The sequence below is a fragment of the Plasmodium vivax genome, chromosome 7 (genome assembly GCF_000002415.2).
Source record: "Plasmodium vivax chromosome 7, whole genome shotgun sequence".
Lineage (NCBI taxonomy): Eukaryota > Apicomplexa > Aconoidasida > Haemosporida > Plasmodiidae > Plasmodium > Plasmodium vivax.
This window is the reverse complement of record NC_009912.1, coordinates 305,747-332,247: the sequence shown is the minus strand read 5'-3', so window position 1 is coordinate 332,247 and position 26,501 is coordinate 305,747. Positions and strand designations below refer to the sequence as shown.

Here is a 26,501-nt window from a genome sequence, read left to right as displayed (position 1 = left end):
ATTCATACAGCGCACTGCCGCATCCGTTTGTTAATTCGCGCAGTGCGAATTTTTGCATAAAAGGATGAAGGGCCCTCGTTCCAACGCTTTAAATTTTGTACGCTCGCGTGCCCGTACAAGAACTCGTTATGTAGCATCCAATGCGCATGCACCTCCGACAAATCAGTTTTAAAAATGAAAAATTGATTAAGCTGACTGAACGTTGCAACGCCAGGAGGAATAACCCCCACGTGGCGTTGAGCGTACCGTGTTGGGGAAAACTTATTCATGTGGAAAGGCAAAAGGGAGAAAAAATTGAAGAAATTTATCTGTGTATATTTCGCTCCCCTACGTTGTTAAGGATGCAGCGGATCACACACAAAATTTGTCCCCCATTTAAGAGGAGTATACCGTGATTAAACACATCAGCATTTGGCACATAGGACAAAGCGCATGCAGACATATGTCGCTAAGGACTCACTAGTGTTTTGCCCCCCTCCCTCTTGTAAGGGAAAACGTTTTAGCGCATGCCTGTGCAGGATGACGTGCTTTGCTCGCAAGGAGCTTTACTTTGCTGGTGACAAAAGGTTGGTGGATTGCCGCTTCTGCGGATTGTCGCCCCCCCACGGAGAACATGTTTAGGGTGGCCCCGTACGTCCCATACATTTACAAATGCTCAAATGGAAACAACTTCTTCAAATTTTACAACCAAATAAAGACAAAGGGGTACTCCGATTTGCTTAATTTTGCCAAGGGCCTGTACCTCTGCTTGTGCAGGAATGGCCACAAAAATGGTGAGACAGGAGGGGCAAAATGGGGCACGGGTGTAGCTAGCCAAATGTGTAAAAATGTATACATATATATGTATATATTTTTTTTTTTTTTTTTTTTTTTCCCACTTTTTAGATGACCTGTTCATACATTTTTCGAAGCAACTGTTCAGAGACATTCGCGGGGAAAATTTCGCGGAGAGGAACAAGAAAGACCTGTGCTTGCTAATGCTGTTGTACATGAAATGCAAAAAAAGGAGTAAATCGTTTGCACTCGGGAAGGACACAATTAAGCACATAAGTTGCGCAATCGAAGAAAATTTAGACAACTTCGATGAAGATGACCTCTCCACCGTTTTGACCTTCTTAAACTGCACAGCGAATAACAAGTTGTACTCCCCCCGCGGTATAGTAAAAAATGACGTGAGCGCCAGAATTACAACACAGATTATTCAGCGAAGCGATAATTATTTGCACAATTTCAGGCAGACGAAAAATCTGTGCATATTGTACAGTTATTTATGCAGAGAAAACATAAGCGTCAAATTGCATAATAACATTTTGGGGCGAATTTTTAGCGATGTAGATCGCTGCGGGGACACCGATTTGACCAACATTGTGTTTAACTTTTACTACATTAACAGCGTTTTTTTTAAAAAATTTTTAAGCAAAATATGCGAGCTGTGTGCACACGAGGGGGGGCAAGTAGGCGAAGTAGGCCATACTCAGAATGGTGCGCTTTGCACCAGCAAAATGGAGCAGCAAAACGATAGCAGGAGTGAGGAAGTCCCACCGTTGACGAAGGAATGGGGTCAGGAGTTATCCTCCCAGGAGGAACATTCCGGAGGAAGCCCTCTCAGCAGTGATGGGGGTGTACACCATTCGAACCTCTTTTATAAATGTGACATGTTAGGGTGTACAGCGGGAGAGACCCATTTTTGGAGAGAAAACCCCCCACGTTGTGTAACCTACGGAAACATATTCAACATCTACAGCTGCAGTATGTTCCTGCATAGATTCATAAATCATTATAATGACCTTTTTTTAAAAAGGAGGATAGGCAAATTGCTAGACCGATGCAACTTCATAGATAACATTTGGAAAAACTGCAGACTGATGCATGTTTTTTACTACACACTTGAGTATTATATCAACACAGGGGTGATTCGCGAAATGAACGTGGAGAGTGTGGAGTACATCCTAAGAAGGGGACACACTGATGAGGATGGTGTCCTTAAAATGAAGGAGGCAAAATTGTACAGCAATATCTTTTGCGCGGCTAACATAAAACTGTTGATGTATGTATACCAGGGTGGAGTGCTCTCCTACGGACGTTACTTCGACGCGTGCAGGGCGTTTCTAGATAAGTACATACTAAATTTGCTTCAAGGGGAGGTCTCCAAAGAGGAGCCCACTGGAAAAAACACAACGAAAGGAACGACGCGAATAAAGAACGAGCATATTTACCTACTGCTGAGCGTTTTAAACCAAATGAATGTGCAGAATGAGGCAACATTCGAACTAGTAATGCGAAATTTTAAGCGAAATGGGAAGAGTTACCCACTTAAGACAAGTCTCCTGATGCTGCAATTTTGTCATTCCCATGGGGGGGATGATTCATACCATGCCATTTATACACACATAGGAAGCACCCTCGATGCGCTGATCAGCTCCGATAATGCCATCATACCAACTAACTTTGGAGTTTTATTTTTCCCCCCCTTTTTGGTGAAGGAAGGAATACATAAAATGTACCTCTCTCTGTTTTTGAAAAGCGCCAAATGGTATTTACACAGGAAGGAAAAAACACAAACGCATAAGTTAACTGATGAGCTGCTATACTTTGCCTTAAGTTACAACATACTGTGGAGAGACACGAATGCACATGGTGAGAGTGAGAATTTTTTAAAATATTTTAAATTAAAAGAATTAAAAAAGATTTATGAATTTATTCACGAATTTGAAAAAATAACAAAAAAAAATTCCTTCAAATTAAAGAAAGCAGGGACAAAAAAAAAAAAAAAAAAAATGAACAGATTTTATTTTTACCTTGCACAGGCACACACGCAGAGTCTTTCGAATTATGTTGAGATATGCCATCGGCAGAGTGCAAGTGCGTGCTTAAACTTTTTGAATTTTTTTGGCGTCTTTGCGGGGTGCTCCCACGTGTATGCGGGCTACGGTGCGAAGTTCTTGCCCCCCTCCGTGGCCCCCCCGATGGTGGTGTGCCCCGGCCGAATGGGGCCCCAACCCGCCGCGTCACCAGATTGACCGCAGCATAATCTGCCGCTTCACAAGCTCCACTACAGCTTCACCCCCGCCTGCAACTTCCTCATCGCGTACTCGTATGCGAACCACGTGATCGACGTGGCGGGTATGGTCCTCAGGAGATTCACGTAGATGCCTGCGGGGGGGGAGGTGAAGAGGCCAAGGTGGCGCGATGATGAAGCGGGGGAAAACGCTAAGATGAAGTCACTACAGCGCTAAGATGGCGCTACGATGCAGTGTATCATGTGGGGGGGGCCGAACGAGCAGGCCTGCTTCGCTCATGCCGTCCTCTGGCCGCCCCCTGGCCGCCTCCCTGCTGGCCTACCTCGGTAGAGGGACCTGAAGCCGTAGACCCTGACGTTGTACAGAATGAAGCTGCACGACTTGATGTGCTTCCTCTCGCTATTCAAATAATTTGTTGCTATCTCATTGTTGAGGGTTTGCATGCGGGTCCGCAGAACGAGAAAGGGGTAGCTAACAATTTGGGCGATGAACGAACTGGTGATACCAAAAAATAGGAAGGACAGACAGTTGACGTTTTTTACTCGATAGTTGCAGTAGGAACATTCTGACTTGTTCAGGTGACTTTCCTTGTGGTGCTCGTAGGGTGGGTTATTCCAGTGGGTGGAATTTTTTCTAAAACGGGACAGTCCGTTTAGAAGGTTGTACTTGAAGAAGGTTTCGCCTGCTCCGCTTCTGCGGTTGCCACTACTGCTGCCACTGCTGCTGCCGCTACTGCTGCTACCGTTACTGCCTGTATTTTGTGGCGTGCCCCGCTTCGCTTCTGCCCCCCCCGCGGCACCGTCTCCACCGGAGTTACCCCCACTCGGGATGCAGTGCGTAGAGTGAATGTAATCCCTGTAGAGTGTAAAAAAAAGGTACTTCATATAATCGTAAATGCTCATGTTGCAGCCTGAAAAGAGGATGACTCCATAGAAGTGCATGGACAGTCCGTTGTAGAAGTTCCTGCATCGCTCGTTTTTATAAATGTTGTAAAAGCACTTGGCAATTCCGTTGTGGTCATTTTTGTTGGAGACGATTAGCCTCGTTTTGACTATTTCGAGGGGGTAAATGAACAGCGCCGCTATGACCCCGCTGGAGCTCCCTATGATGAAGCGGATGAAGAAGGGAATGTCCAGGTTCTCCTGGTCCCTCGCGTAGTTGGCGGTGTTAGCGGCGGAGACGTTAGCGACTGCCGTGTTAGCGGTTGCGGCGCCGCCATCACCGCTAATACAGCCCCCCCCCCTGTAGTAGTTGTACACGTTAAGCTTGAAAAACTCGTAGGAGTACATTTTTATGGAGAGCTCCGGGATGATCTTCACGATGTTCACGCAGTTCCCCCTGAAGAACCCGCATACAATTCCGTCCTTTTTTATAATTTCAAAAATTTCGGAAATGGGTAAATTGTTTGTCACCTGCATGATGTACTTTACCCTGTCCAGTGGGGCTGTAACTGTTCTGGACATTATCCCCGCGAAGGTGGAGCTCAAAATGCTGTTTATGGCGCCTTCTTTATCTATAAAGATGCTGTACTTTGGGGGGGCATCGCTCCCACAGCCGTTGGCGTTACTAATGTGCGTGTCTTCCACATGCTCGCGTGATGCATTTTCACCTTTCCGGGGATTTTCCTTTCTCAGGGGGTTATTCCCCACGGGGGGTGCGCTGTGTGGGCCCTTTTCCCTTATTACGCCCCGCTGTGGAAGGGAATTACTAAGCAGCTCTTCATCATTTTTACCGTCACTCATTTCGTCTGCCTTTTCCTTCTTCCCCATGGAGTGCAAGCTGTTTCGTTTAACTGTTCGATTAAGCTTCTTCCTTCCCGGGATTCATGTTCGAAAGGTGTAGGCAATAGCTGCGATCATTTGGTTGGTCCGTTGTTTTGCCGCCTTTCCGCGTTTCCCCGCTTCCGTTTTGTTGCTTTTGTTTGTCGCTTTTTTGCTCGCTTTCTTAACTGCTAGTTGGAGCAAACTGCGCAGCGTAGGTGAGTGCGGAGCGAGAGGCCAGGGGCCTACATGGGCAAGCGCAGACGGGGAGCTGTATGCATATACGCATATGTACATACAAGTGCGTTCTGAGGTGGGGACTGCGCGCGAACGGGCATGAGGCATATGGTACGCTGCGCAGAGCTACACTATACCACGTTGTGCTACGCTATGATATGCTGCGCCGCGCTGCAAGTTGTGTTCTGCATTTGTTCACGCGTTTGTTCATTTTTTTTTTTTTTCCCAAATTGACGTATGCTTTATTTTTCCTTTTGGGGGGTCCTCTCCATATTGATGACGTGGCTATTCGTTCGGTTGGCAGTGCTTTTCATTTTTTTTTTTTTTTCGAAAGGTGGAAAAATGTGAAGCTAACGCTTCATGGAGTGACGTTTCTGCGCGTGAGAGTGCACCATTAGGGGGGCGAGAAAGATGGGGGAACGGCGGGCGGCCTGGCCTAACCCTACTTCATGCCTTTGGAGGGGGCGCGGGAGTGCCTCACCAAAGTGCAACATCCATGCAGCGCATTGAAGCAACGCGTTCCTCACACCACCGCTTCCCACGAGTCAATCGCGCGCGCGGAGAAAAGGGGCCACTCTTTTCAACATCTGGCAACACAGCCATTTTGACTCGCACGGGGAATGCTTTCCCCACTTGGGCGGAAGCCACGTTGGCATTATTCGTCGAGGCATCTCAGAAGGATTACCACCTTGCCACAGATCAGTATGCATATCGCTACGCAGATCGCCACGCAGCTTGCCTAGATAACCCGGACGCCCCACTTCGCCGCTGTCACCATGGAGGAAACGCACAAATTTATAATTTTCTTTTCGTACGTCGGGATGGGGTTCAACGTATGAAGCTGCACTACGTTCGCGCAAGCGTGTGAGCGGCGCGCACATGTGCGGGATGTAGTTTGCTCGTCACGTTACGCAGCTGGCGTGGAGACTTATCCGTCGTGCCAGTCGATTTACCCATTCAGTTCGCTGTCCACTTTACTAACCCGTTGTTGAGTGACCGGCGGACGGGGACGCATCAAAGTAGCGACCTTCGCCGTAGACACCTTTTCCCCATACTCGTCCGAAAAATGCAGGGATCCGCGTACCAAAAGGACAACCCCAATACTGTGGAGAACAGGCTGATGGGCCGCTTGCACGCCTTGGACTTGATCCCCGGGTTGGACCAGTACGATTGGCACATATAGATGCGTGAATGCATATGTACATACATACGTACGTATGTACGTATAAATGCGCCCGTTTCCCTTTCGGTCGGCACACTTTTGCCCCTTTCCCCCCCGCGGTGTAGCCCCTTTTCCAGGGTCTCCAGGACGGACAAAGGCGTTTCGGCGCGCATGAACGCCCTGACCATACGGCTGAAAATTCGGCACCCCCACATGGCCCTGCAAGACTTGCAAAGAGTGTACGTTAAGGAGATAAACAAAAAGTTGAAACATATGCAGGTGATCGACATGCGAAGTGTTCCCAATTTTTTTGACGCGCGGTAGGGAAAGGAAAAAAAAAAAAAAAATAAATACAATAAAACAAAACAACAAAGCAGTTGCACACGGAGTGTCCTGCCTGCTCTGATGAGAACCCCCCCTCACAACGCTTCGCCCCACGTGTGATCCGCCCCCACGAACATGTCGCGCGCGCACCCCTCCCCTGCAGGCTAAATTGCATACATAGGACCTACTTATACTTCTTCATGGACAAGAATTACAATTTCGAGCGAATGAAGGAGGGCTGCAAGTTATTCGTACGGAATGGAAAAAAAAAAAAAAAAAAAATAAAAAAAAAAAAAATCCGATGAAAAAATTGCAATCCGTTTCATTGCTTATGTGTGCCCGCTCTATGTTCCTTTTATTTGTTCCTTCCTTTTTTTTTTTTTTCCTCTTCAGCTGGGGGAACACGATTTTTCAAATTTTTGCAAGAAGAGGAAAAACAGCACCTGCTTCAGGTAACAGTTCGACGGGGTGGGGTGTTTTTCCCCCCCGTTTGCCGCTCTCGCTCTTCTTCAGTTGTGCCCCCCATCTGTACACCCCCCCAACCCCGCAGAAGGACCATCCTCAAGTTTGAGGTCAGGCGCATGGATAAAAAGTTCCACTACTTCAAAATAAAGGGAACATCCTTTCTGTACAACCAGGTACACAGCAGGGGGGGTATAATCCCTAATGGTTCGATCTACCTCAAAGAGGGGCGCGCATTCATGTGCATATAGAAATGTACACACTGCGTATGTGTGTGCCCTATTAATTGCTCCCCCCTTCTTTGGTTATACTACATTTCCCCGCTGCGCCAGATTAGACACATGGTCGCCGCACTATTCCAGTTGGGCACAGGGAACCTGGAAGTGGAGGACCTAGCCAACATGCTGAACAACCACCCCTGTAGGGATAAGAAGTAAAAAAAAAAAAAAAAAAAAAGTTCCCTTAACAGTTTGGTTAGCTTGTGCTTTTTTTCTTCCCTTAACTCTCCATTTTGAACACACCTGAGCATGCATATAACATGGGTACTACCCCCTTGGCACCACTTCCCCTTCTTTGCAGCTTCAAAATAGCGGATGAAGATGGGCTGCTGTTATATTCCTTCAAATTTAGCGACCTTAACTTTAACGTCCACGTTGACAACCGCGTGTTTTCTCACCTGATGGAAAAGGCCATACAGAGTGCGGTGCTCTTGGTTTCTCTCTGCTACCCTCGGAAGGTGAAGCGACCGAATTGCGGCTTTTTTGAAGACATCCTCGATGAAGATGACCATGGCGAGGGCGATGAGAAGTGCCCCCCTTAGTGAGTTCCTATTACGAGCAGTACAGCGTATGTGCATAGGTCATCTTCCCCACCCACTGCCTCTTCACTTTTAAGTTCTCTTTTACAAAATGCACTTTTGGTCGGTCGCCCCAACGTGCCAAAGTTGTGGAGAGGTTTTCCACTTGGGGTCCTCTCCCCCCATTGGCGGGAAGTGATACTCTTTGGAAAAAAATCAAAAACGTTGACTCGTCTGCATTATTTTGCTTCGCACTGTGCGGCGCTGCCTGCTCCTTTTTTTGTGCCTTCAAAACGACGTGACTGCCCCCCCAGCAAGTGGCAATTCCCCCGAGGTGCCCTCCATGCACGATAAACAGGTGGGCAGTTGCACGGAGGAACTAAAATTAATTTCGTCATATTTATTTTCATGCGGGAAGAGTAACTGTAGCGATTTTTTTAAAGAGGATTTTTCTCTAATTTTTATCGCCGAAGGGAGCGACGCGCAGGGTCAGGCGGAACGTCAGGCAGAACGTCAGTCGGAACGTCGCTTTTTTTCTGAAGCCCACCACGGCATTGAGGCAGTGGCGAAAGAGGCATCACTATACTTAACACTTCGCCGCACAGCCTACACGGATGTGACAACTTTGCGGAGGCCCCCCATTTAGGAGGCGCAAAAGTACATATACCTACAGATGCTCATTTGAAAAAGAGGGCTATGTGAAAAGTGAGTGGTCAGAAATTAGGTGAACAAACCAGTACCTCTGCATTTTTTTTTTTTTTTTTTTTACCTTCCAGAGGAGCACATTCCGAATAGCTCCCCTCACGCGGAGTGGTTCTTCCACGAGGAGAGGAACTTCACGGAAGGCGCCATTACACCCGCCAACCGCAGAGAAACGTAACCATTAGCGCAGCTGACGCGGGGGGGGCGCACCTGACGTATCGACGGCGTAGGAGACGTAGCGACGGCGCAGGAAGATGGGGAAGCTGAGCAAAGATAGGAGAGACATCTACTACCGGAAGGCCAAGGAGAACGGGTACCGAGCGAGGAGCTCCTTCAAGCTAATCCAGATAAACGAAAAGTTCGGAATCTTCAAATTATTTGACCCCCAAAGGTGTGGGGAGAAGGAAAAGGACAAGATAGGGAGCATATATAATGAAAACTTCTGCTACAATGTAGTCGACTTGTGCGCAGCCCCCGGCAGCTGGTCGCAGGTGCTGAAGAATATCTGCCTGTACAACTACTACCAGATGCTCCACTGGGAAAGCAAAAACGAGGGAACTCCTCCCAACTGCGTTGAACACGAAAAGTTTTTAAACGACTTTTCTCTCTACATCAATTTTAACGATGAGCTGGAGAAGCGGATAGAAAGCTTGGCCAAAAATAATTTTGTGAAAATGCCAAAAATTATAGCCGTGGATTTACAAGAAATAGGAAATATGAAATATGTGCAAATTATACAAGGTGATATAACCAAAGCGTCCACTGTGCATCAGATTTTGAGATGCATGCGGGATGGCACCTCTGCGGATGACACCGTCCTGGGGAGTGCTCAGCTAGACGAACAAAACTCACAAAGGAACAACTCCCCCACGTACGCACACGCCGTTGTGAGCGACGGAGCGCCAGACATAACCGGCATGAATGACATAGACGAATTCATTCAGTCCCAACTTATTTTATCGAGTCTGAAGGTCTGCTGCTCCGTTTTAAAAATAGGAGGAAATTTTATTAGTAAAATATTTCGAGGTGAACACACTGGCCTGCTCATTCTACATTTGAATAAATTCTTCGAGAGGGTCTACGTGTGTAAACCGCAAAGCAGTCGGAATAAAAGTTTGGAGTCCTTCCTCGTTTGTTTGAACTTCTCCCTACCGCTGTCCAGCATTACAGCGCTGAGCAGTCATACGGGGGAGGGGGAAAAATTTAATCGGCAGAATATGCCTCAAGAAGAACTTCGAAAAATGCATGCAAAGTTAATCGCTCAGAAGGACGACGAGGGAGGAATTCGTAGGGGGGGTAAATCCCTCGGGAGGGAGGAAAAAAGGAATGATACAAGTGGGGAGGAACTCTCCGCCGAGGGGGAAGATGATAGCCAAGTTGAATCGGAGGGGAACAAAGGTGAAGAAAAAGGCGAAAACGAGCTTGCACACATAAATGAATGCGCCAGTGATGATGAAACGGGGAACATATTAAAGGGAGACAAACAGAATGACTGCGGCTCCGGACGTGGTGATACTCTAACGGGGGGAAAATTTCAAAGTAAAAACTTCGCCCACAAAAATGTGGACATATTCAATTTTTACTGCTCTGATAGTGACGAAGAGATAAAATATTTCAACTCAGACGATGAAGAGGTTGTAAATGAGTACATCGCGTCGGAAGTTTTTATGAATGAAAAGCTCTTTTCCTTTGTCGCCACGCAGAATTATTACGACTCGGATAAGTCCTACTTGCTCCCGCAGAATTACGTTCGGCATGAGCCCCAGCTTATGCCGCTTCAACCCCCTTATTTGTTGTCTTTACAGAAGAAAAGGCAAGAGGGGAAGAAGCCATAATGATAAGTATCACACATATGTGTGTATGAGCAGGAAAGCGAAGGGGATCCTGTGGAACGGCGTTTTTTCCCCGCCAAATGGGGAAATAAAGCGAATAATGGTGAACATGGACATCCGTCTGAAGAGGAAGCATTCGCCTACATGCACATTTTGCAATCACTCAATTGTGAAGTTAATACGGATGTTTTTTCACCCCATCGAAGGTGAAAATGCATGTATTGGGGAGAAAAATTAGTAACCCCGCGCAGTTTTGCCTTAAATTGCTTCCCTTTTAGCATGCACATAGGAACGCCGCTCTTTTTTTTGAGCTGTCGTATATGGCCGAGGGAGAGCTACGCAAGAAATGTCCCATTTAAAGGGGTATCCCACAAATGTGATTCGCAGTGGAGGGCTATACCCTTCCTCATTTGTCTTCTTAAAAAACGGGTTTCATTAACCCTCCCATTTTTTGCTACTAACAAGTTTGGTCTTCCCCGAATGTTTCCCCCCCTTTCGCATTTTTTTTTTTGTCCTAGCTGTGTTTACGTTTATCGTCTCACTCGAGTCGGTAAATCCTAAACGGCAACTTCGCAAAATGGTGTTTACCATTCTGCTAACGTGCCAATCTGCCATTCTGCTAATGCGTGCCACTGTCGCGTTGGCAACTCGTCGGTCGTTTTAACAGAAAGGAAAAAAATTCTCGACTAGCCAAAAAAGGAAGAAAAGTATTTTTTTTTTTTTTTTTTTTTTTTTAAAAGTGAAAAATGTTATTGCCCGTTCAGGCAACTTCATGTATGCCCATTCAACGTTGCGCACACAGCTGTATCATTTTTTTTTACTTCACTTTCCGCGCGTCTATAACGTGTGTAAGCGTTCCAAAACAAAATGCGCACTACACACGCGCAAAGGTGCATACAAGTGCAGATGGGTACATTTACCAAATGTGGCAACATTGCAGCGGCGGAGATGGGGAGGACGTGGGGCGCTAATGATGGTATCGCGAATGAAGCGCTATGGATATAGAAAGAAGTGGTTTTTTTAAATGGCCTCAAAGGTTAAAAAAATGAATTAAAATAAAACAAAATAACATCATTAATGAGACACCCGCAGTGGTAACAAAACGAATACACACACTCATACGAAGCGGCGTAGTCACAAGGGGAACTGTCTGCCCTGCTGTTTCATCCCGCAGATTTCCATGTAGCAGTGCATACGACTAGCTAACAACCATGTGGAGTGTGTACCTGTTTTTCCTTAATGAGAGAAAGAATGCATACCAATGACCCCCAATTTAAAAGTCACTTTGCGCTGAAAATAAAGCTAAAAGCGTTGCACCTTTTTTGCGAGGACTTAAGCGATGTATTAAAGGTATTGAGAAAATAGGGGGAGCGATAGAAGTGATTTCTTCAAATGGTATTTTTTTCTTTCCCTTTTGCAATTCTCGCCATTGTTCTCCCCAACCACTTCCATAATTTTAGCTAAAATTTAGGATTTACTACGATGGCGAAGACGAGAGGAGTGTCCGCGTCTCCCCGGAGAGGGTTCGAGTGATCGAGGTGTTGAACAGGGACTGCAACTTTATGGTACGCCAAGCCCCATCTAAGGCATATGCCGTATGTCTGCCGAACACGCAGCGAAAGTATTTCCATTGGTCTCTCCTTCAATTAGCCATCTTCTTCCTCCCCCCACTAACCGCAGCTTAAGTCGATCATAAACAAGTCCATCTACCTGCCCATGGTGTGTCTAGGGGGGAAGTGTCCTCAGTTCATTAACATTATTTGCAGCATTGGCAAAGGAAGAGAGCTGGGCCTAAGGCTATACCTTAATAAAAATTATGCCTTCTTAAAGTATTACGGCACGTACAAACTGTACAGCGTATACGACTGCGACGATGGCAGTGTGCGAGGTTGGGCCTGAGGGGGCCACCACTTGGTTGGCGAGGATTTATTTGTCTGTTTGCCCATTTGTCCGGTTGTCTGATTGTCTATGTGTCCTGCACCTGTCGCTTTACCTGCCGCTTCACCCGCCGCTTCATCTGCTGGTACCACTTGGCAGGCCACCTGGAACTGGCACTGGACCTAGTCAACTGCAACCGGTCCGTCCCCTACTTGGGGAGGGAGCCTTCCAAAATGGTAAGTCTTCTTGCAAGCGCAGTGGTATGCCCACACAGTACGTAGTGACATATATAGCATGGGCATTCTTGCAACTTCTAATTTGCATGTAGGGGAAGGACGACCACTACCTTTTGGCAACTGAAGTGTCGGTCAGCAAATTGTGGAAGGAGATGGTGGGCCAGAGGACGGAGAGGGATGTCAACGCTTACGTGGAGTCCTTTGTAAGTTGAAAAAAGAGGAACGTCAAATGGGCAAGCGGAAAAGGGAATACTCCCCCATCCCCTTTAAGTTTACAGCGTTTACCTCATTGAAAGTACCCCCTATTTTTGCTATGCTGTAGAGGATAATGCGGGAAGATGGCTTCAACGAAGTTCCTCTAACGGGTAAGGCAAGGTGGTGAAGTGCGTCAGTAGGGTGAAGCGCCTCCACACCTTTGTGCCATATTTTTTTCCCCTCTTTTTTCTGCAACCACTTAGGCGGAAACACCCCCCTAAGCCTGTTTGGCGGCTCAGCCAAGCATGTCTACGAGCAAGTGCCAATTCCATTAGTATCCCCCGCTGGCTTGTTTGATCACTTCTACATGGAGGTGTTCCCTCGATATAAGAAGAGTAAGGGGGCCCCTGCACGGAGCGCAGGGCTGCGCGCACACATGTGTGTGTGTAAGTGTGTATGTATGTGTGCATAGCCTGTTTGTACGTATATCCTATTTGTGCTGCCGCATGCCCCTGTATAGTGTAACCACCTGTGGAAGATTCACGCCGACACGAACCCTCCGCTCCTGTCCAGGCAACCCATCATGGATTAGAGTTGTTAACGATGCTTATGACAAGTACCTGTGCAGGCACTTCCAAGTAAGCCACGAGGATAACAAGTGCAGGCACTACAGAAAAAAAGCGTTGCTCATTTGTGCCTCTGCTTTAGCATGTTGCTCCTAAAAACTTCCATTCATTAAAAAGGAAAATTACCTTTTCTCAGAAAAAGGACATGTACGAAGAGATCCGAGCCTGCGCGCTCTTCTTCTACTTAGAGAGTGTGTTTGTTAAGGTGGCCGCAAGTTTCGCAAAATGTGTTATTATCCAGGAGTATACGTAAGGAGGGGGGGAATATCACTGCGCTGAATTGTTTGCCTGCATAGGATCAAGGGCATACCTATAGGAAGTGTCCCTCAACACTCTTCATCTTCCAACCGCCACCTCGTTGGCATGATCTGCACATGATGTGTACTTTGTCTCCCCCCGCAGGAAGTACACCTCGCCGAGGTACGTTGACGCGCTGCTTGCAGGTGAGCCCAACGGAGAAAAAGAAAAGGCGAAAAAGGGAGGGAAAAATAGAGGGAAAACAAAAACGAAACATGCGCTACAAATGATGAGTAGAACAAAACTGTAAACAAAGCCAAATGCTATTAACAACGAAAATGACGCTCCACCGGTGATGCCCCCTTTGTGGCTACCCCTCCCTTTGACGTCTTAAGGAAAGGCAAATCATAGGATCCAGCTGGACGACGACTTTAAATACGAAAAGATATCTGGGGAGAGCCCCCTGGACGTTTTCAAGTTGTTTGACGGAGATGAGGTTAGTCTAGGAAGTGGTCCACTGGACTGTAGCGGTGGTTGCTCACCTGTGTGGAGGCCCCCATTTGGAGACGCCTCCACCCCGTTGTCCCACTTCTAATTAATGAATATGAATAAGTAGACGCTCTTGGTGCACCCCTCCCACGCTCTCTCTCTTTTTTCTCTTCAAATTTCAGGTGTACGTAACGCATGACTCTTGTGCAGTGGGAGAGGGTCTCCTGGGGATTCTCATTTTTGGGGACGACCGAACGGACACGGACCTCGCGTGCAAGTAATGAGCCCTCCGGAGTGTCCCGAAAGTCGGCGAGTGGAAGCGATTGACTACGCATGAAAAATACGCATGCGTAGTTACGACTGCGTGACTGGGTGCGTTATTTTTTCTTTCCACCGCGCAGGACGTACAACCGAGAAGTAAAGGCGCAGCAGTGGATCAACAAAGGCATAGCCGAAGTTAAAAGCCAAAATGTAAAGGGGCTGGCCAAGGAATGCGGGAAAGGCAGGCTGGGCGAGACGGTCTCCTTGTCCTTGCTATCTTTCAACCTAAGCGCGCGTAAGGAAGGAGTAAAAAAAGAAGGAGGCGAGAAGGGGGCCAAATCGGCCAAAGGAGTGCTCCAATTTAAGGCATCACATAATGCAGACTTCTTATCGCTGATTTGCCCCCTTTCCGGGTGAAGAAAGAGATTCGCCATGGGAATCTCCCCACCACGTTAACCCCTCTTTTCACGCCCCTCCCCGCGCAGTTGTATCCTACAAGGGGTTCAAAATGTACGTCATTCCGTGCCCCGTCTTTCCGCTGACGGTTAGGAGACTGGACGGGGTCGGTGGCGATCTCAAGCACGTAAGTGTGTGGGAAGTCGGCTCGCAGTTATTCCCCCAAAATGGGGAAAAATGATGCACTGTAAAATTACAGCTAGCGGTGTAGAATTACACCTCGTGGTGCAATAATGCTTCTATCGTATGGCCGTTCCACCCACAAATGGAAAACCCCCCCGCGCAGGAATTGAGGCTGCTGGAAAGGGCCATCCCCACGTATGCACTGCTCAGAGGGGAGAAGCGGAAGGAAGCCTTCCTGGTGAAGGACCAGTCGGAGGACAATTACGTGTTCTACAATATTAACACAATGTTCGTTGGCACGAAGAAGAGGCACTTCCCCATTTTTGAAGGCCCACAGGGGGAAGCTCCCCACAATGAGGTATGATTTGGCCACCCATCCGTTTTGCTATGATGGGAGTAGAAAAACGACAAAGTGGCGATAATCCATTCGTTGGTGTGTGTCTCTCTCCCCTCAGTTTTTTGTACACGTGAATGAGGCACTACCTGAGTGGAAACTCCCTCTCCATGGGCTGTTCTTTTTTTTTTTTTTTTTTTCCCCCCCTACACTTAGGATAAGAACAACGAGGGGTTTTGCAAGGAAAAATCTTTTTACTCAAATGAGATGAAGGTGAGAGAGGACCTCGACCTCTACTGTGAAGAGGCAGAGACAGATGGATGGGGTGGAGGCACACACGGGAAGGCGTCAGAAAAATGCATTGAAAAGTACACTGAAAAGTACACTGAAAAATGCATTGACAAATACACTGAAAAATACATTGAGCGTGTGTTGAGGGAAATGGAGAGCCTATCCTGTAGTGTCCCATTTGATAGTGTCTCATTAAAAATGTACCTGCATGGACGGGGGCTAAAAATGAAGCACCTGGGGAAGATGCTCAGTTGCGTGTCGCTTAGGTGGCTGTACGAAATGATTCAAAATGAGATTCTAATCCGTTGCGTTAAGAGGTATCTCCACTTGTGCGTGCGTGAGATTTGCTTGTTTTGCAAAGGGAGGGTGAGTCAGCACGGGGGGGTAGGCGGAATAGGCGGCGGGATAGGAGGCGGACTACACGGTGCGGAAAACTGCTCAACCAACTCGGCTACCCCCCCTGCAGAGCTGGACTTCTCCGTGGAGTCCGATTTGCTAAGCGATGAGGTGGGCCTTCTAAACGGGGAGACATCACCGCCACGTTGTTACGACGCAGGTGGAGACAACGCGACCTGCTCTGAGGCGTCTTCTCTACGCAGCGACGATACGGGGGGAACCTCCGAATGGGGGTACCGCCATTACCTGCTGAGGAAGAGAGAAGCAAAACGGGAGCTTTGCTCGAGGAAGAAGGCGCTGAAGTCATTTATAGGCATGAGGAAGGTGCTCAGCAGGAAGGTCCTCCTGGAGAGTCACTTGGGGAGCGCCCAGTCCAGCGGCGGGTTAAGCGGTGGGCTAAACGGAGGCTCTCCCAACTGGGGAAACAACCCACAAGGGCGGAACTCCCTTTTGAGCAAGCTCCTAAATTTTGATGCCTTCCAAAAGTACAGCAACGGAGAGGTGTACATACTAAAAAGGAAGAAGGTGCAGGGAGGCACAAAAATTGCGAAAAAAAAATACAAAGGAGGTGTAACTCTAATCGACATGTTTGTCATCAATCTATTCAATCTGATTTTCGCCCAGGAGAGTGGGGCAGACGGGGATCTCCTGGCAGATTTGCAAAACATAGCTGCAAGGTTTTTTCACACGAAAGTGGGCAACTCGGTAGAGGCAGCTCAGAGGAATTACCTTTTCACAAATTTGCAGCCTTGCCTGGGCATCTCCTTCCACCGCGCATCAGTGAATCAGCAGGGCGGTAGATTCACCGTACACCACTTGAAGGCATATGGCACAAAAATAAAGAGGTCCCTTAACGTTACGTACATGCAGTTGCCAACCTATAAGTACACGCAGCGGTATGAAAGGATACCTCTCGATATGGCGAGCGAAAATAAGAAAATCTTGTCGAGCGTTATTTTTTTTACCCTCATGTATTATCACCACCTGAGTGCAACTGACGAGGTGTACACGAGGGAGTTCTTCCTCAGGAGGGGAAGCTCTGATGAAGAAGACACAAGCAGTAGACATAATAAGACACGCACAGTCAGGGCGAACTCTCTCACTCCATCAAAAGACAATTTGACATTTTACAGCGACTCCAATTATGTACCTCTTTATGGCTTCCTAAATATCGTTGCTGTGGGGGTGCAGCTTGGCTTCTTCGAAAGTACCGTGAAAAAGTTTTTTGCCCTTTTTCGATACATCCCAGAAAGGAGTGTCATCTCGGTGCGCGTCCGGGTTATGTGGCTGTGCATGCACGCGCTGAAGGGGAGGTACCCTCAGGGGGGGGGCATCCTCAGGGGAGATACCCTCAGGGGGGATACCCCTGGGGATGAGAAGCCTTCCGAGAACAGGGCAGAGAAGCCCTATAAAACGGGTAACAAAAAACGGGTGCTTCCCCCCTTCCGCGAAAATTCCCTAGATGAAGAATCCACGCGAGGGAGCTTCAGCTCCGTGTCTGGCAGGGGGGTGTTCCTTCTTGACGACGAGTCGGTTGAGCAGTGCTCGGATTGCGACGACCTTTGGAATGAGGCGTATGGGGAAAAATCGAATCTTCAACTGGGTGACAACTGGAGTGACTCATCGGAGAGTCAAATGAGACAAACCGAGCGCGGTGAGAAATCCGACTGGAGGAAGGCGGATCGGAAAATTGCCTTTCGCGCTGGGGACAAGCTGGACCTTTATAAGGCCACTCGCGAATGCTGCTCCGCCATCCTGAATAGCTACTTTGTCTTCTTCCACCCGGTGCACCTGGATTTCTACCTCTCCCTGGCGTGGTACGCGTAGAAGCGGGAGAAGTGGCAGACGCGGCAAACGAGGCAACACCACCCAGTGGTGGAAGCAGCCTATGAGGAGGGGCCCCCCACGTGCTGCATTTCTTCTCGTTTCACTCGTCACATGTGTCCCCTGTGCACCCGCCTCCCCTGGCAGGTACAACCGCCGCGTGGAGAACTACCGGGAGCTCCTGCTGCTCCTCCGAACGGCCATCCTGCTGCAGCTGAACATGAGGCTGAAGAACCACCCCGGAGAAAGGATCGAAGATATGGTGCAGCTGACTGACAATTTTGAAAATTTGGTTTACTTTAACTTTGACGTTTCTTCGCATAAGGGTAGTGGGTTGCGGAAGGAAAAGGAGCACCTTCTCCTGGAGAGGGTCCGAAATGCGTGCAACTTCTTTCTCAACAGCATATGCTATCCCCATGAGGAGTTATTTCTACACGGTAACTTGGAGATGATGATGAAGTGCTCCTCTGTCTATAGCATCCGCCTGGGGTGCACCGTCCACCAGTTTGCGAACACGTTATTTTATTACTATTACACGAATAGGGTTATAAGGAAATACCGGAATGAGAATTTCGTGATGAATGGGTCGCTCTGCTGCATCTCCGTTTTGGAGCATGTGCGTGATGTGTACCAGTCGTTCGGCGCGGAGAATGTGCACGTGGGTGGAGCGTCGCTGGACTTGGCGCTGATGGCTTTGAAGACATTCTTGAGCGAGATGCCCGAGTTTGGTGGGAGCTGCGTGATGGCCTACGCGCTGGCGAACGCGCGGCGAGCGGCGCAGGTAGGGGGGCGGCGCCAAGCGGCCATTGCGCATGTGAAGTCGTCTTGCAGCGTTCCATGGCTTCTTAACAGTTCTCATCGCTTTTCACCACGTCTCGCCGCTCTTCACCACGTTTCCACCCCTTTCCACCACTTCTCCCCTCTCCCACCGCTTTTCACCGCAGATCCTCCGGCGGAAGCTCGGAATAAACCACCCCGACGCGCTGCACAGCCACTACGTCCTCAGCCTCGTCCACATGTACCTGGACAGTGGAAAGTGCCTGCACATGTTCGAGGAAATCAGTTACTACCTGCTCAATTACAAGTACCCTCATGGGGAGGCAAACAAAACGAATCGGGTCTACTGGTACGTCCCCGATTTTGCCTTAACACATGAAGGGGCTCACTCCACAGGGAGGATCCCCAACCGGCGTAGAATCAAGTGGTACCTCCTCCATTCCTGGTTTAGCATCTGCATGCCGATGAAGTATTTGCGGAAAATCCGAAGAATTTTGTTTCTCCTTTTTTCTGCGGAGCGGTGTAGGAGGAGGAGCGGCCCAGGCAAGCGAGGCGCAAGCGTTGATGGGCGGCGTGATGGTCGACGTGATGACCGGCGTGATGACCGACGGGGTGACCTCCTTCCGGGGAATGTCCTCTGGGCCTGTTCTAAGAACATCGATGAGGAACACATATTCCCGTATGAGCAGCTGGTCTCCTGCATACGTGGCTACAGAAACATTTTCCCCCTCCAGGGTTTGTTAAGCCAAATGGAAGAATATAACAATCTACTCAAGTATAATAAGCACGTGGTGGAGGGGAGCACAAGCAGGGTGGGTCGATGGGACGACAGAGGGGTAGCCACCATGGAGACTCCCCATCATGGGGATGACATTCGATTCGTACCTTTGCTTCTGAGCAGAGTCGACCCACAGCATGGCAGCAAGGAAGAAGCCTTTTCTGATGGCTTTGTAAAAAATGCTATGAACCATAAAAACGAGTTTGCCAATTATTTGCAGCATCCCCACTTTCGAAATGACGAAGCTGTGGAGGAGTACCTCAAGAGGGAGACCCAAGAGGACACCATAAAGAGGAAACAAAGCGTCACAGATTATTACTTAAAGAAGTTAATCAAAATGGTGGAGGGGCAAGTGGAGTTACTTTACAAGAGGGAGAAACACAAACATGATAGGAAGCTGCATTTATCCGGCCGGACGAACAAACTGTGTGCAAGTTTGCCTCTACAGAAGGAGAAGGAAAGGAGAAGCGAAAGGGATAACCACACAGAGGGGTGTTCCCTTGGGCGGAATGGCAGGGTACCCTTCAATGGGAAAGACGTCGAAACTGCTTCTTTCTTAAGTTTTGAAAAACGTGGTGATTGCTTGGGTGTATCTTCAACTGGCTGTGAAGAAAATTCCTCCAGTGGGCAGAGGAACGATGGAAGTGGCGATAAGGGGGACCGACGCGGAAGGGAGTATGTGGGAGCTACACAGATGGGGAAGTTGAGCGGCGCTTCCCTGGTGAACAACGATGTGCACGTTTTGATGAGCCTGCTGTACCACTTCCTCAACGTGGAGAGGCTCCGCCTGTTCTATTCGCGCGCGGCGGACGGGCAGTGACTTCCCGCGGAGTCACGCCGGTGTTGTGTAGCGTCATGTGAGCATGTCGGTGGGTTGCTCTGTGCACTCCCCGATGTGTTTTGGCGTATTTTTATTGCTCTTATTTGATTATTTTATTTTTTTTTTTTTTTCCCCATTTCGTTGTTATACCCTTCTTCCGTTGCGCCAAATGGGCGGGGATTTATGGGGACCGCCCGCCACTTAACTGTTCTCCCATGTGCCGACGTGAAGTGGGCCCCAAGTTGGGTGTTCCCCATCAGGTGCAGGCAAGCGGATATGGCAGTTGTGCGAATGAATGTGCGGTTGGGAGGGCCCCCGTTCATCCGCGTGTGCGGTGTGAGATTTGCCCTCTTCTCCATGTGGGCACGTCAGCTGCTCCCCAATAGCTGCATGCTGCACAGCGTGACAATTGTGAATGTTTTTTTTTTTTTCACGTCCGCCGTTTCGCTTAGCGTAGCTTCACCGGCGGATTTTCCTTGCGAGGGTTCATTTCGAAATGGTCCCTTTTTTGCTGGTCAAAAAGGCAGGTTCCATTTCATCGGAAAAAAAAAAAAAAAAAAAAAAATCGAAATGGGTTTGACAGGACAAAAGAACAAATGGAAATATAATGCAACAACGGGGTGTAAGCGGGGTCCGCAAAGTTGTATCATCGTAGCTTGTCGGTATGTCTTCCCAGTTTGGCGCGCGCGTCTTCCCACCGCTTGGCAGAGCCACTTCTTCACAGATGCACTGCCGCCCCGGGCGCCCTCACGCGAAAACCTTAAAAAACTTGGTGGCCCTGAAAATGTCGCAGTACCTGAAGTAAAAATACTGGTACATGGCCTCGAGCGACTTGAAAAGGTAAAAATTCAAAAGCTGGAAGAGGAAGAGAAGGACGTTTTGGATTTCCTTGGCGATTTTCTTCTTCTCCCTCAACAAAAATAGAGCAGCGGCGCAGAGCAGGTTCTTATATGCCTTCATCAGCTTCAGTCCATAGGAAATATTTTTTTTTACAACCATTTTGGCGTTGTGTATGTACAGGAGAGGGTTGTGTAAAAAGCGCTTCCCATTTTTTGCACACACTTTGAGGAAGTTAAAAAAAATGTCAAAAGTGATGAAGCATAATAGCAGCAAATTATGAATTATGGTTAAGTATTTTTTTAAGTTATATTTTTCCGTGACATGTTTCTTTTTGTTTTCGTAGGACTTGAGGAAGGAGTCGTATTTTTCTTGTATGTGCATCATTTTATTTTTTTCAATTTTACTGTAAAACCATTTCTTCGCATCTTCGTTGAAGCTCAGGTAATTTTCGTAGCTTTCCTTTAGCTCCTCCTTCGTTTTGTCCTTTTTCATTTTGCCAGTGGGGGTGCTTGCGCGGTGGGGTCAGCTTGGTGTCACTTGTGGGGTTCCCCTTGTGGTCTCTTTTGCGGTTCCCCTTGTGGCCTCTTTTGCGGTTCCCCTTGTGGCCTCTCTTGGGGTTCCCCTTGTGGCCTCTCTTGGGGTTCCCCTTGTCGTTTCTTTCCGCTCTGCGCCAGCTCGTTTTGCTACACGCCCCTCGTGTGCTTGCCGTGGGGTGGAGCTGCTGCGCGGGTGCGTGGGGATGGGTGGGCAAACCCGTTGTTCTAAGTGGGGCATACAAGTGGAAAGGCGCTCACGGGGGGATGTGCACCAACGGACATACACCTGAAGGGCGCCTAACCGAACGCGTCAGTCAAACGCGTCGGCCAAACGCGTCATCCGCGACGAGCAGTGCCGCAAAGTAGATCTGCACGCAGCACTTACAGTTGCAACGGAAAAAAAAAGGGGTGGGCAAGGCAACGCGGCAGATGAAGGAACAGCAGATGGAACAAACAAAAAACGGGGAGGCACTCCCAATGAGAAACAAACGGCAACGTACAAATAGAGGCATGCAATTTTTCCAAACGAGTTATCTTCAAATTGCACTTTGTGGTTAATTTTGCTCATAAAAGGGAGGAAGTGAGAAAAAAACAACTTGGCAAAACGGATTTACAAAAAAAAAAAAAAAAATCAACTGGTTATGTCGTTACGAACTGTGTAGTCACTGCTCGCGGGGGGAGTTACACGGACGATAGTTTAATTAAAAAAAAAGAATAACGCGGAAGAGGAGGCGAAAAGAGGCGGAAAAGAGGCGGAAAAACGCGAAAAATGCAAAACAAAACAATGTGAAACAAAACAATGCGAAACTTGCGAAGCATAAAATGAACAGAACAAATCCGATTTTTAGATCACCAATGGTGTACATTTACACGAACGTATTTCCCCTTGGCGAAAAAAAAAGCGAAGAATATTTTTATTTGCGCTTTTGCCAAAGTGGGGATGCATGCGCGCGAGTATTTTAGACACAGAAAAAAGGATACGTGTAACTGGGCAAGCGTGCAGCGGGGGGGAAGAAAAACCGGCCAAGAGGGGACCAAAAAGTGGCAAAGCGATGACCAAAAAATGGTGAAAAAAAGACCAAAAAATGGCAAGGAGAATACAAAAAAATGGCGAACAGGTGGACAACACATGGCGAAAAGGCGACCAAAACATGCCGAGAGGTGGCAACAAAAGTGCTACCGGCGATAATGGCGGCACGCGCGGCGCCCGAAGAGACATGCCAAAAATGCCGCAAAAGTAAGCGGCGCAACAAAGGGCGCAACGAATGAGGCGACGAAACAACAATTTTTTTTGGTGATGAAGAGGTAGATTTTTTCTTTCAAACGGTGCGCGCTTCTCCTGTTACGGTCACGCGCATTTCTTTCTGACCTGTTGCTAACCTGGGGTGGACTGGGCGACCACTGCCTCGTCGCTTTCGTTCGCCATTTGTTCTGTAAGCCTATGCACCCCCCGAACGAACACGTACAAAAGGGTATGAGTGGCAAAAGGGGAAACGAACCAACTGGCAGGGAGCAGCACGGTAGGAGAAAACGGGACATACCGCTCGGGGAACAGACCGGGGGCAACACACCATGTAATGCGAAACAGGTGGCAGTCCGCTTCGGACGACTTGTCCATATTTACGAGGAGGGGGGAAACAGAAAAATGCGCACAGAGAAGTTATCCCCCAAGAAAGGAGGCCCCCAAAACGGAAGATACCAAAGGGTGCAATACGCCAAGTGGGTAGAGCTGTTCCCAAAGGGAGGAAAGCGTAGTGTCGCGCTGCCGTCTGTTTTGTTAGCCATTTGTCAATTATTGCCGTGTGCATAGGGTTTTGTAAGACCGTTTTTTTTTTTTTTTTTTTTTTTTCATTCTTCCACTTGTTCTCTGCGAATACTGGCACATATGGAGGACCGGAAAAAAAAAAAAATATGAACGCAATTGTTTAGCTGTTCCACCAAGCAGAAAAAAGAGAAGCTCATTTTTTCTTCTTTCTTGGCTGCGCTTTGATTTACACCCCTGAGATGAAACTTTAAAATGTAGAAGCCGAAACGAGTGGGAGCATGTGCTTAGGAAGGAAAAAAACATGTTTTTTTTTTTGTTTTTTTTTCCTATTTTTTTTGCCCCTATTAATTGGTCCACTGGGGTGTAAACTGCCAGGAAAAAAAAAAAAAAAAGGACTCACAAAATGTACACATAAATTACATGTACATATTGCTACAAAAGTGGTACACGCAGGGGAAGCGTTTTTATGGGGGAATTACAGAAAAAGGGGGACCCTAGCTTTTTTGTACGAAAATAATTTTTTTATTTTTATTTTATTTTATTTTTTTTTTTTGCTTGTTCCCACTCATTCGTAAGCGCTTTTTATTTGCGTACATACTTTTCCATTCCGTTTTGATATTCTATTATTGTGCAATTCTGTCACTCGGCTATCCTGCTATTCCACCTTAGCACATTATTTCGTTTTACCATGTTAGTTTAAGTTATTGTTTCGCCTTCCCCCTTTCGCCTTACGGGTTTATCCTACTGCTTTTGGTCACTCCTTTGGATCACTCCTTTGGGTCACTCCTTTGGGTCACTCCTTTACGTTACTACATTGCGTTGCCGTACTGCGTTGCCATACTGAGCTACTATACCGTGTTGCTGTTTCTCCCCCTTCTCCTTTCTTTCCTTTTTTTTGTGCAAAAATACCGTTAACATAAGTAGGGAAGCGAGCAAGGAGTGAATCATACGCAGCTGCTGCAACAGGGTTCACTTCACTTTTGCAAAAACTGAGTAACATCCCCTTTCCGCATCTACCATCTTTAACGCAGTTATTTCCCCTGTTTTCCTAATGACTACGGGTACTGCCGCGAAAAGCGAGTGAAGCGCTGTGGTGGGAGGAAAGTGGGCACCTCCTAGCCATATACCGCTTAGACGCACACCCACGTGCCTCTCTGCCCATATGCACACACAACACCACCTGAACGCGCCCCCTTCTCGCCCACCCCCCACTTAGGCATTTATTTCCTAATCCTGTTAATCTTTTTCTATGCCTACCTGAGTTACCTGCTATACCAACTGCTAATAAGAAACAGGAAAGTTTCGCCAGTAGCCTCCGCCAATTTGACGGGGGAGAAGACAAGGAATTTTTTGTTCGTTTTTTTGTTTTTCTGCCACATAAGTAAGTGGAAAATGGGAGAGCGCGAGGGGCGGATTAGCAGATTAGCAGATTAGCAGATTAACAGATTGCAATTTTGCCGCTTAACTGCTTTACCGCTTACCGCTTCACCCGTCCCATCGCGTGCGCTTATGCCCACAAACGCACACCTCCCCCCCTCCCCCAGGCAGAATAATATCCCTTACAATTTTGACCTACCTGGACATACGCTATTACGTGATTGACTACAACACGCTGCTGTTATTTCCCAATTTTTATTTCTACTTAATCATATTGAAAGCCATCCCCACGTACCTTTTTTTGTCATCTTTCACGATTATAATACTTTTTTGGTCCCAAGTTTACTATGCGTCTATATTAGTGTCCGCCCCGCACTTACAGTAATGTTTTTCCCCAAAAAAGTGAAGAAACGAAAGCGGCACTTTTGTGTGCATTTGTGTGTGAATTTTTTTTCCCAGAAAATTGGCTAGCTCGTGTGCAGGCGAGTAATCGCAGTAGTAATAGCAGTTGCTATTTTGTTTTATTTATTTATTTTTTTTTTTTTAACCTGTCAGATCGCTGTACATTTTCCTAAATGGCCTTGTGTACGCAGTACATATCATTTTGGCTAGCTTGAGCTATTTCACCCAGACGTTCTACAACTACATTTTTTACAACTACATCCTGGAGTCCATAATAGATTACATAATAGCCATAGCATTTCTGTACTATGGGGTTAAGGTGCGCACGTTTTTTTGCTCATTTTGCAGTTAACAGTTAGCAGTGCGCGAGTGTGTATCCTTCACCACAATTACAACTATTTTTTTTTGTTTTACTTTTGAAGGTGACCAAGAAGCTGGAAGAAAAAAGCAAGGGAATTTCAAAAAGCAACAGCATCGTAAAAAGGGTAACTAAGCTGAGAAAAAGAGAGACATCCACATCTCAGTGGCGTTATTCAAATTTCGACACACCTACGTGTGCAAATGGGTACGAAAAAAAAAAAAAATATGAACAGTACAGGCGGAATAACGTAGAAATTTTTTTTTTTTTTTTTTTGAACAATTCAGATACTGTCTTTGGCTATTATTATGTTTGTCATTTTGGCCCTGAAGGGATTATACTCCTTTTGGTGTTTCGTGAAGGATGCGAACTTTTACAACTCCTACTTCGATTTACCCACTTGCGACGCGATAGTAATGTCAAAGGGGAGAAAAAACGTTTTTGCTTCTCTTCTCATGTTTATATGTATGCCTTACGTGCGCGTTACACATATGAGTATCCCATTTTTCCCCCTTTCCTTTTACCCCCTCCGATAACAGTCTTATTTCATCTCAGAATGCATCCCGTCGCTCCTCATCATTCACACCTTTCAATCCAATAAGGACAAAAACGTACGGAAGGAAAATGGTTGTCGTTCCCGAGCCGTTTGAAAAAAGATAAACGAGGCAGTGGTTTCCTCGATAAGGCAGTTTTTTCATACATATGGGAGTACGTACTACATATATACATTTTTGTATTTTTTTTTCTTTTTTTTTCTTTTTTTTTCCTCCTCCCTCCCCCATTGCAGTCGATGAACTTTGAGTACACCACTCCTCTGTGTTCAGACACATTCGACCCGTATGATTTAAAATTCAAAAAGAAAAAGGCAAAGAAGAAAACGAATGTGTAGAAAATGAGAAAGGTTAAATTGTGCCTCCGGCTACCGTTTGGAATGGGGGGCATACGTGTGTGCAGGGGGGAAGGACCCTCCCCGTAGGTGCAATTATGAATAAGTTATGCGCGGTGAAGAAAGAAGGCGAAGAAGAGAAGCGGGCCAAGGAAATGTACGAAGCTCCCCCTCCGCAACCAGACATGGAGAGGCAGCTCGTGCATGCGGTTTTGTGACCCGTTTAGTTTATAAAAAATAATGTAGTGCTTTATTAGGCATTTCCGCGATACCTGCCCGTATCTCACCGCGTTGATCGCCACATCGTCCAGTGGCTCCTCC

General features: G+C 47.3%; 7 protein-coding genes across 7 annotated transcripts, besides 7 other annotated features; 5 read left to right on the top strand and 2 right to left on the bottom strand.

Moving 5' to 3' along the window:
• Positions 1-99: 99 nt before the first annotated feature.
• On the top strand, positions 100-3,020 carry PVX_098885 (hypothetical protein, conserved; the record flags this gene model as incomplete). The annotated part of the gene is made up of 2 exons (XM_001614576.1): positions 100-773; positions 886-3,020. The coding sequence occupies exons 1-2, from the start codon at positions 614-616 to the stop codon at positions 3,018-3,020; spliced, it is 2,295 nt and encodes a 764-aa protein (XP_001614626.1). The 5' UTR covers positions 100-613.
• Positions 345-365: a microsatellite.
• Positions 3,021-3,295: 275 nt separating the features above from the next.
• PVX_098880 (transporter, putative) lies at positions 3,296-4,789 on the bottom strand (the record flags this gene model as incomplete). The annotated part of the gene is made up of 1 exon (XM_001614575.1): positions 3,296-4,789. The coding sequence occupies one exon, from the start codon at positions 4,787-4,789 to the stop codon at positions 3,296-3,298; it is 1,494 nt and encodes a 497-aa protein (XP_001614625.1).
• Positions 4,790-6,350: 1,561 nt separating this feature from the next.
• PVX_098875 (tRNA pseudouridine synthase, putative) lies at positions 6,351-7,785 on the top strand (the record flags this gene model as incomplete). Its single annotated transcript, XM_001614574.1, has 6 exons — positions 6,351-6,499; positions 6,667-6,754; positions 6,897-6,955; positions 7,054-7,141; positions 7,298-7,398; positions 7,545-7,785. The coding sequence occupies 6 exons, from the start codon at positions 6,351-6,353 to the stop codon at positions 7,783-7,785; spliced, it is 726 nt and encodes a 241-aa protein (XP_001614624.1).
• Positions 6,888-6,910: a microsatellite.
• A 932-nt stretch (positions 7,786-8,717) lies between the features above and the next one.
• On the top strand, positions 8,718-10,944 carry PVX_098870 (ribosomal RNA methyltransferase, putative; the record flags this gene model as incomplete). The annotated part of the gene is made up of 1 exon (XM_001614573.1): positions 8,718-10,944. One exon carries the CDS (start codon positions 8,718-8,720, stop codon positions 10,296-10,298), a length of 1,581 nt encoding a protein of 526 aa, XP_001614623.1. The 3' UTR covers positions 10,299-10,944.
• Positions 9,883-9,909: a microsatellite.
• Positions 10,945-11,534: 590 nt separating the features above from the next.
• On the top strand, positions 11,535-20,231 carry PVX_098865 (hypothetical protein, conserved; the record flags this gene model as incomplete). The annotated part of the gene is made up of 17 exons (XM_001614572.1): positions 11,535-11,645; positions 11,756-11,860; positions 11,976-12,183; positions 12,333-12,409; positions 12,502-12,612; positions 12,732-12,774; positions 12,868-12,999; positions 13,178-13,242; positions 13,367-13,421; positions 13,863-13,963; positions 14,139-14,233; positions 14,358-14,512; positions 14,703-14,800; positions 14,960-15,154; positions 15,347-17,634; positions 17,789-18,422; positions 18,586-20,231. 17 exons carry the CDS (start codon positions 11,535-11,537, stop codon positions 20,014-20,016), a joined length of 5,904 nt encoding a protein of 1,967 aa, XP_001614622.1. The 3' UTR covers positions 20,017-20,231.
• Positions 12,636-12,663: a microsatellite.
• Positions 12,914-12,947: a microsatellite.
• Positions 14,618-14,639: a microsatellite.
• Positions 17,961-18,003: a microsatellite.
• Positions 20,232-20,763: 532 nt separating the features above from the next.
• Positions 20,764-21,977, bottom strand: PVX_098860 (hypothetical protein, conserved; the record flags this gene model as incomplete). Its single annotated transcript, XM_001614571.1, has 2 exons — positions 21,487-21,977; positions 20,764-21,438 (listed from the first exon to the last, which is right to left on the bottom strand). Exon 2 carries the CDS (start codon positions 21,346-21,348, stop codon positions 20,764-20,766), a length of 585 nt encoding a protein of 194 aa, XP_001614621.1. The 5' UTR covers positions 21,349-21,438; positions 21,487-21,977.
• Positions 21,978-23,710: 1,733 nt separating this feature from the next.
• On the top strand, positions 23,711-26,183 carry PVX_098855 (hypothetical protein, conserved; the record flags this gene model as incomplete). The annotated part of the gene is made up of 8 exons (XM_001614570.1): positions 23,711-24,218; positions 24,374-24,538; positions 24,702-24,915; positions 25,090-25,255; positions 25,359-25,421; positions 25,582-25,707; positions 25,834-25,905; positions 26,082-26,183. The coding sequence occupies exons 1-8, from the start codon at positions 24,209-24,211 to the stop codon at positions 26,181-26,183; spliced, it is 918 nt and encodes a 305-aa protein (XP_001614620.1). The 5' UTR covers positions 23,711-24,208.
• Positions 26,184-26,501: the final 318 nt, after the last annotated feature.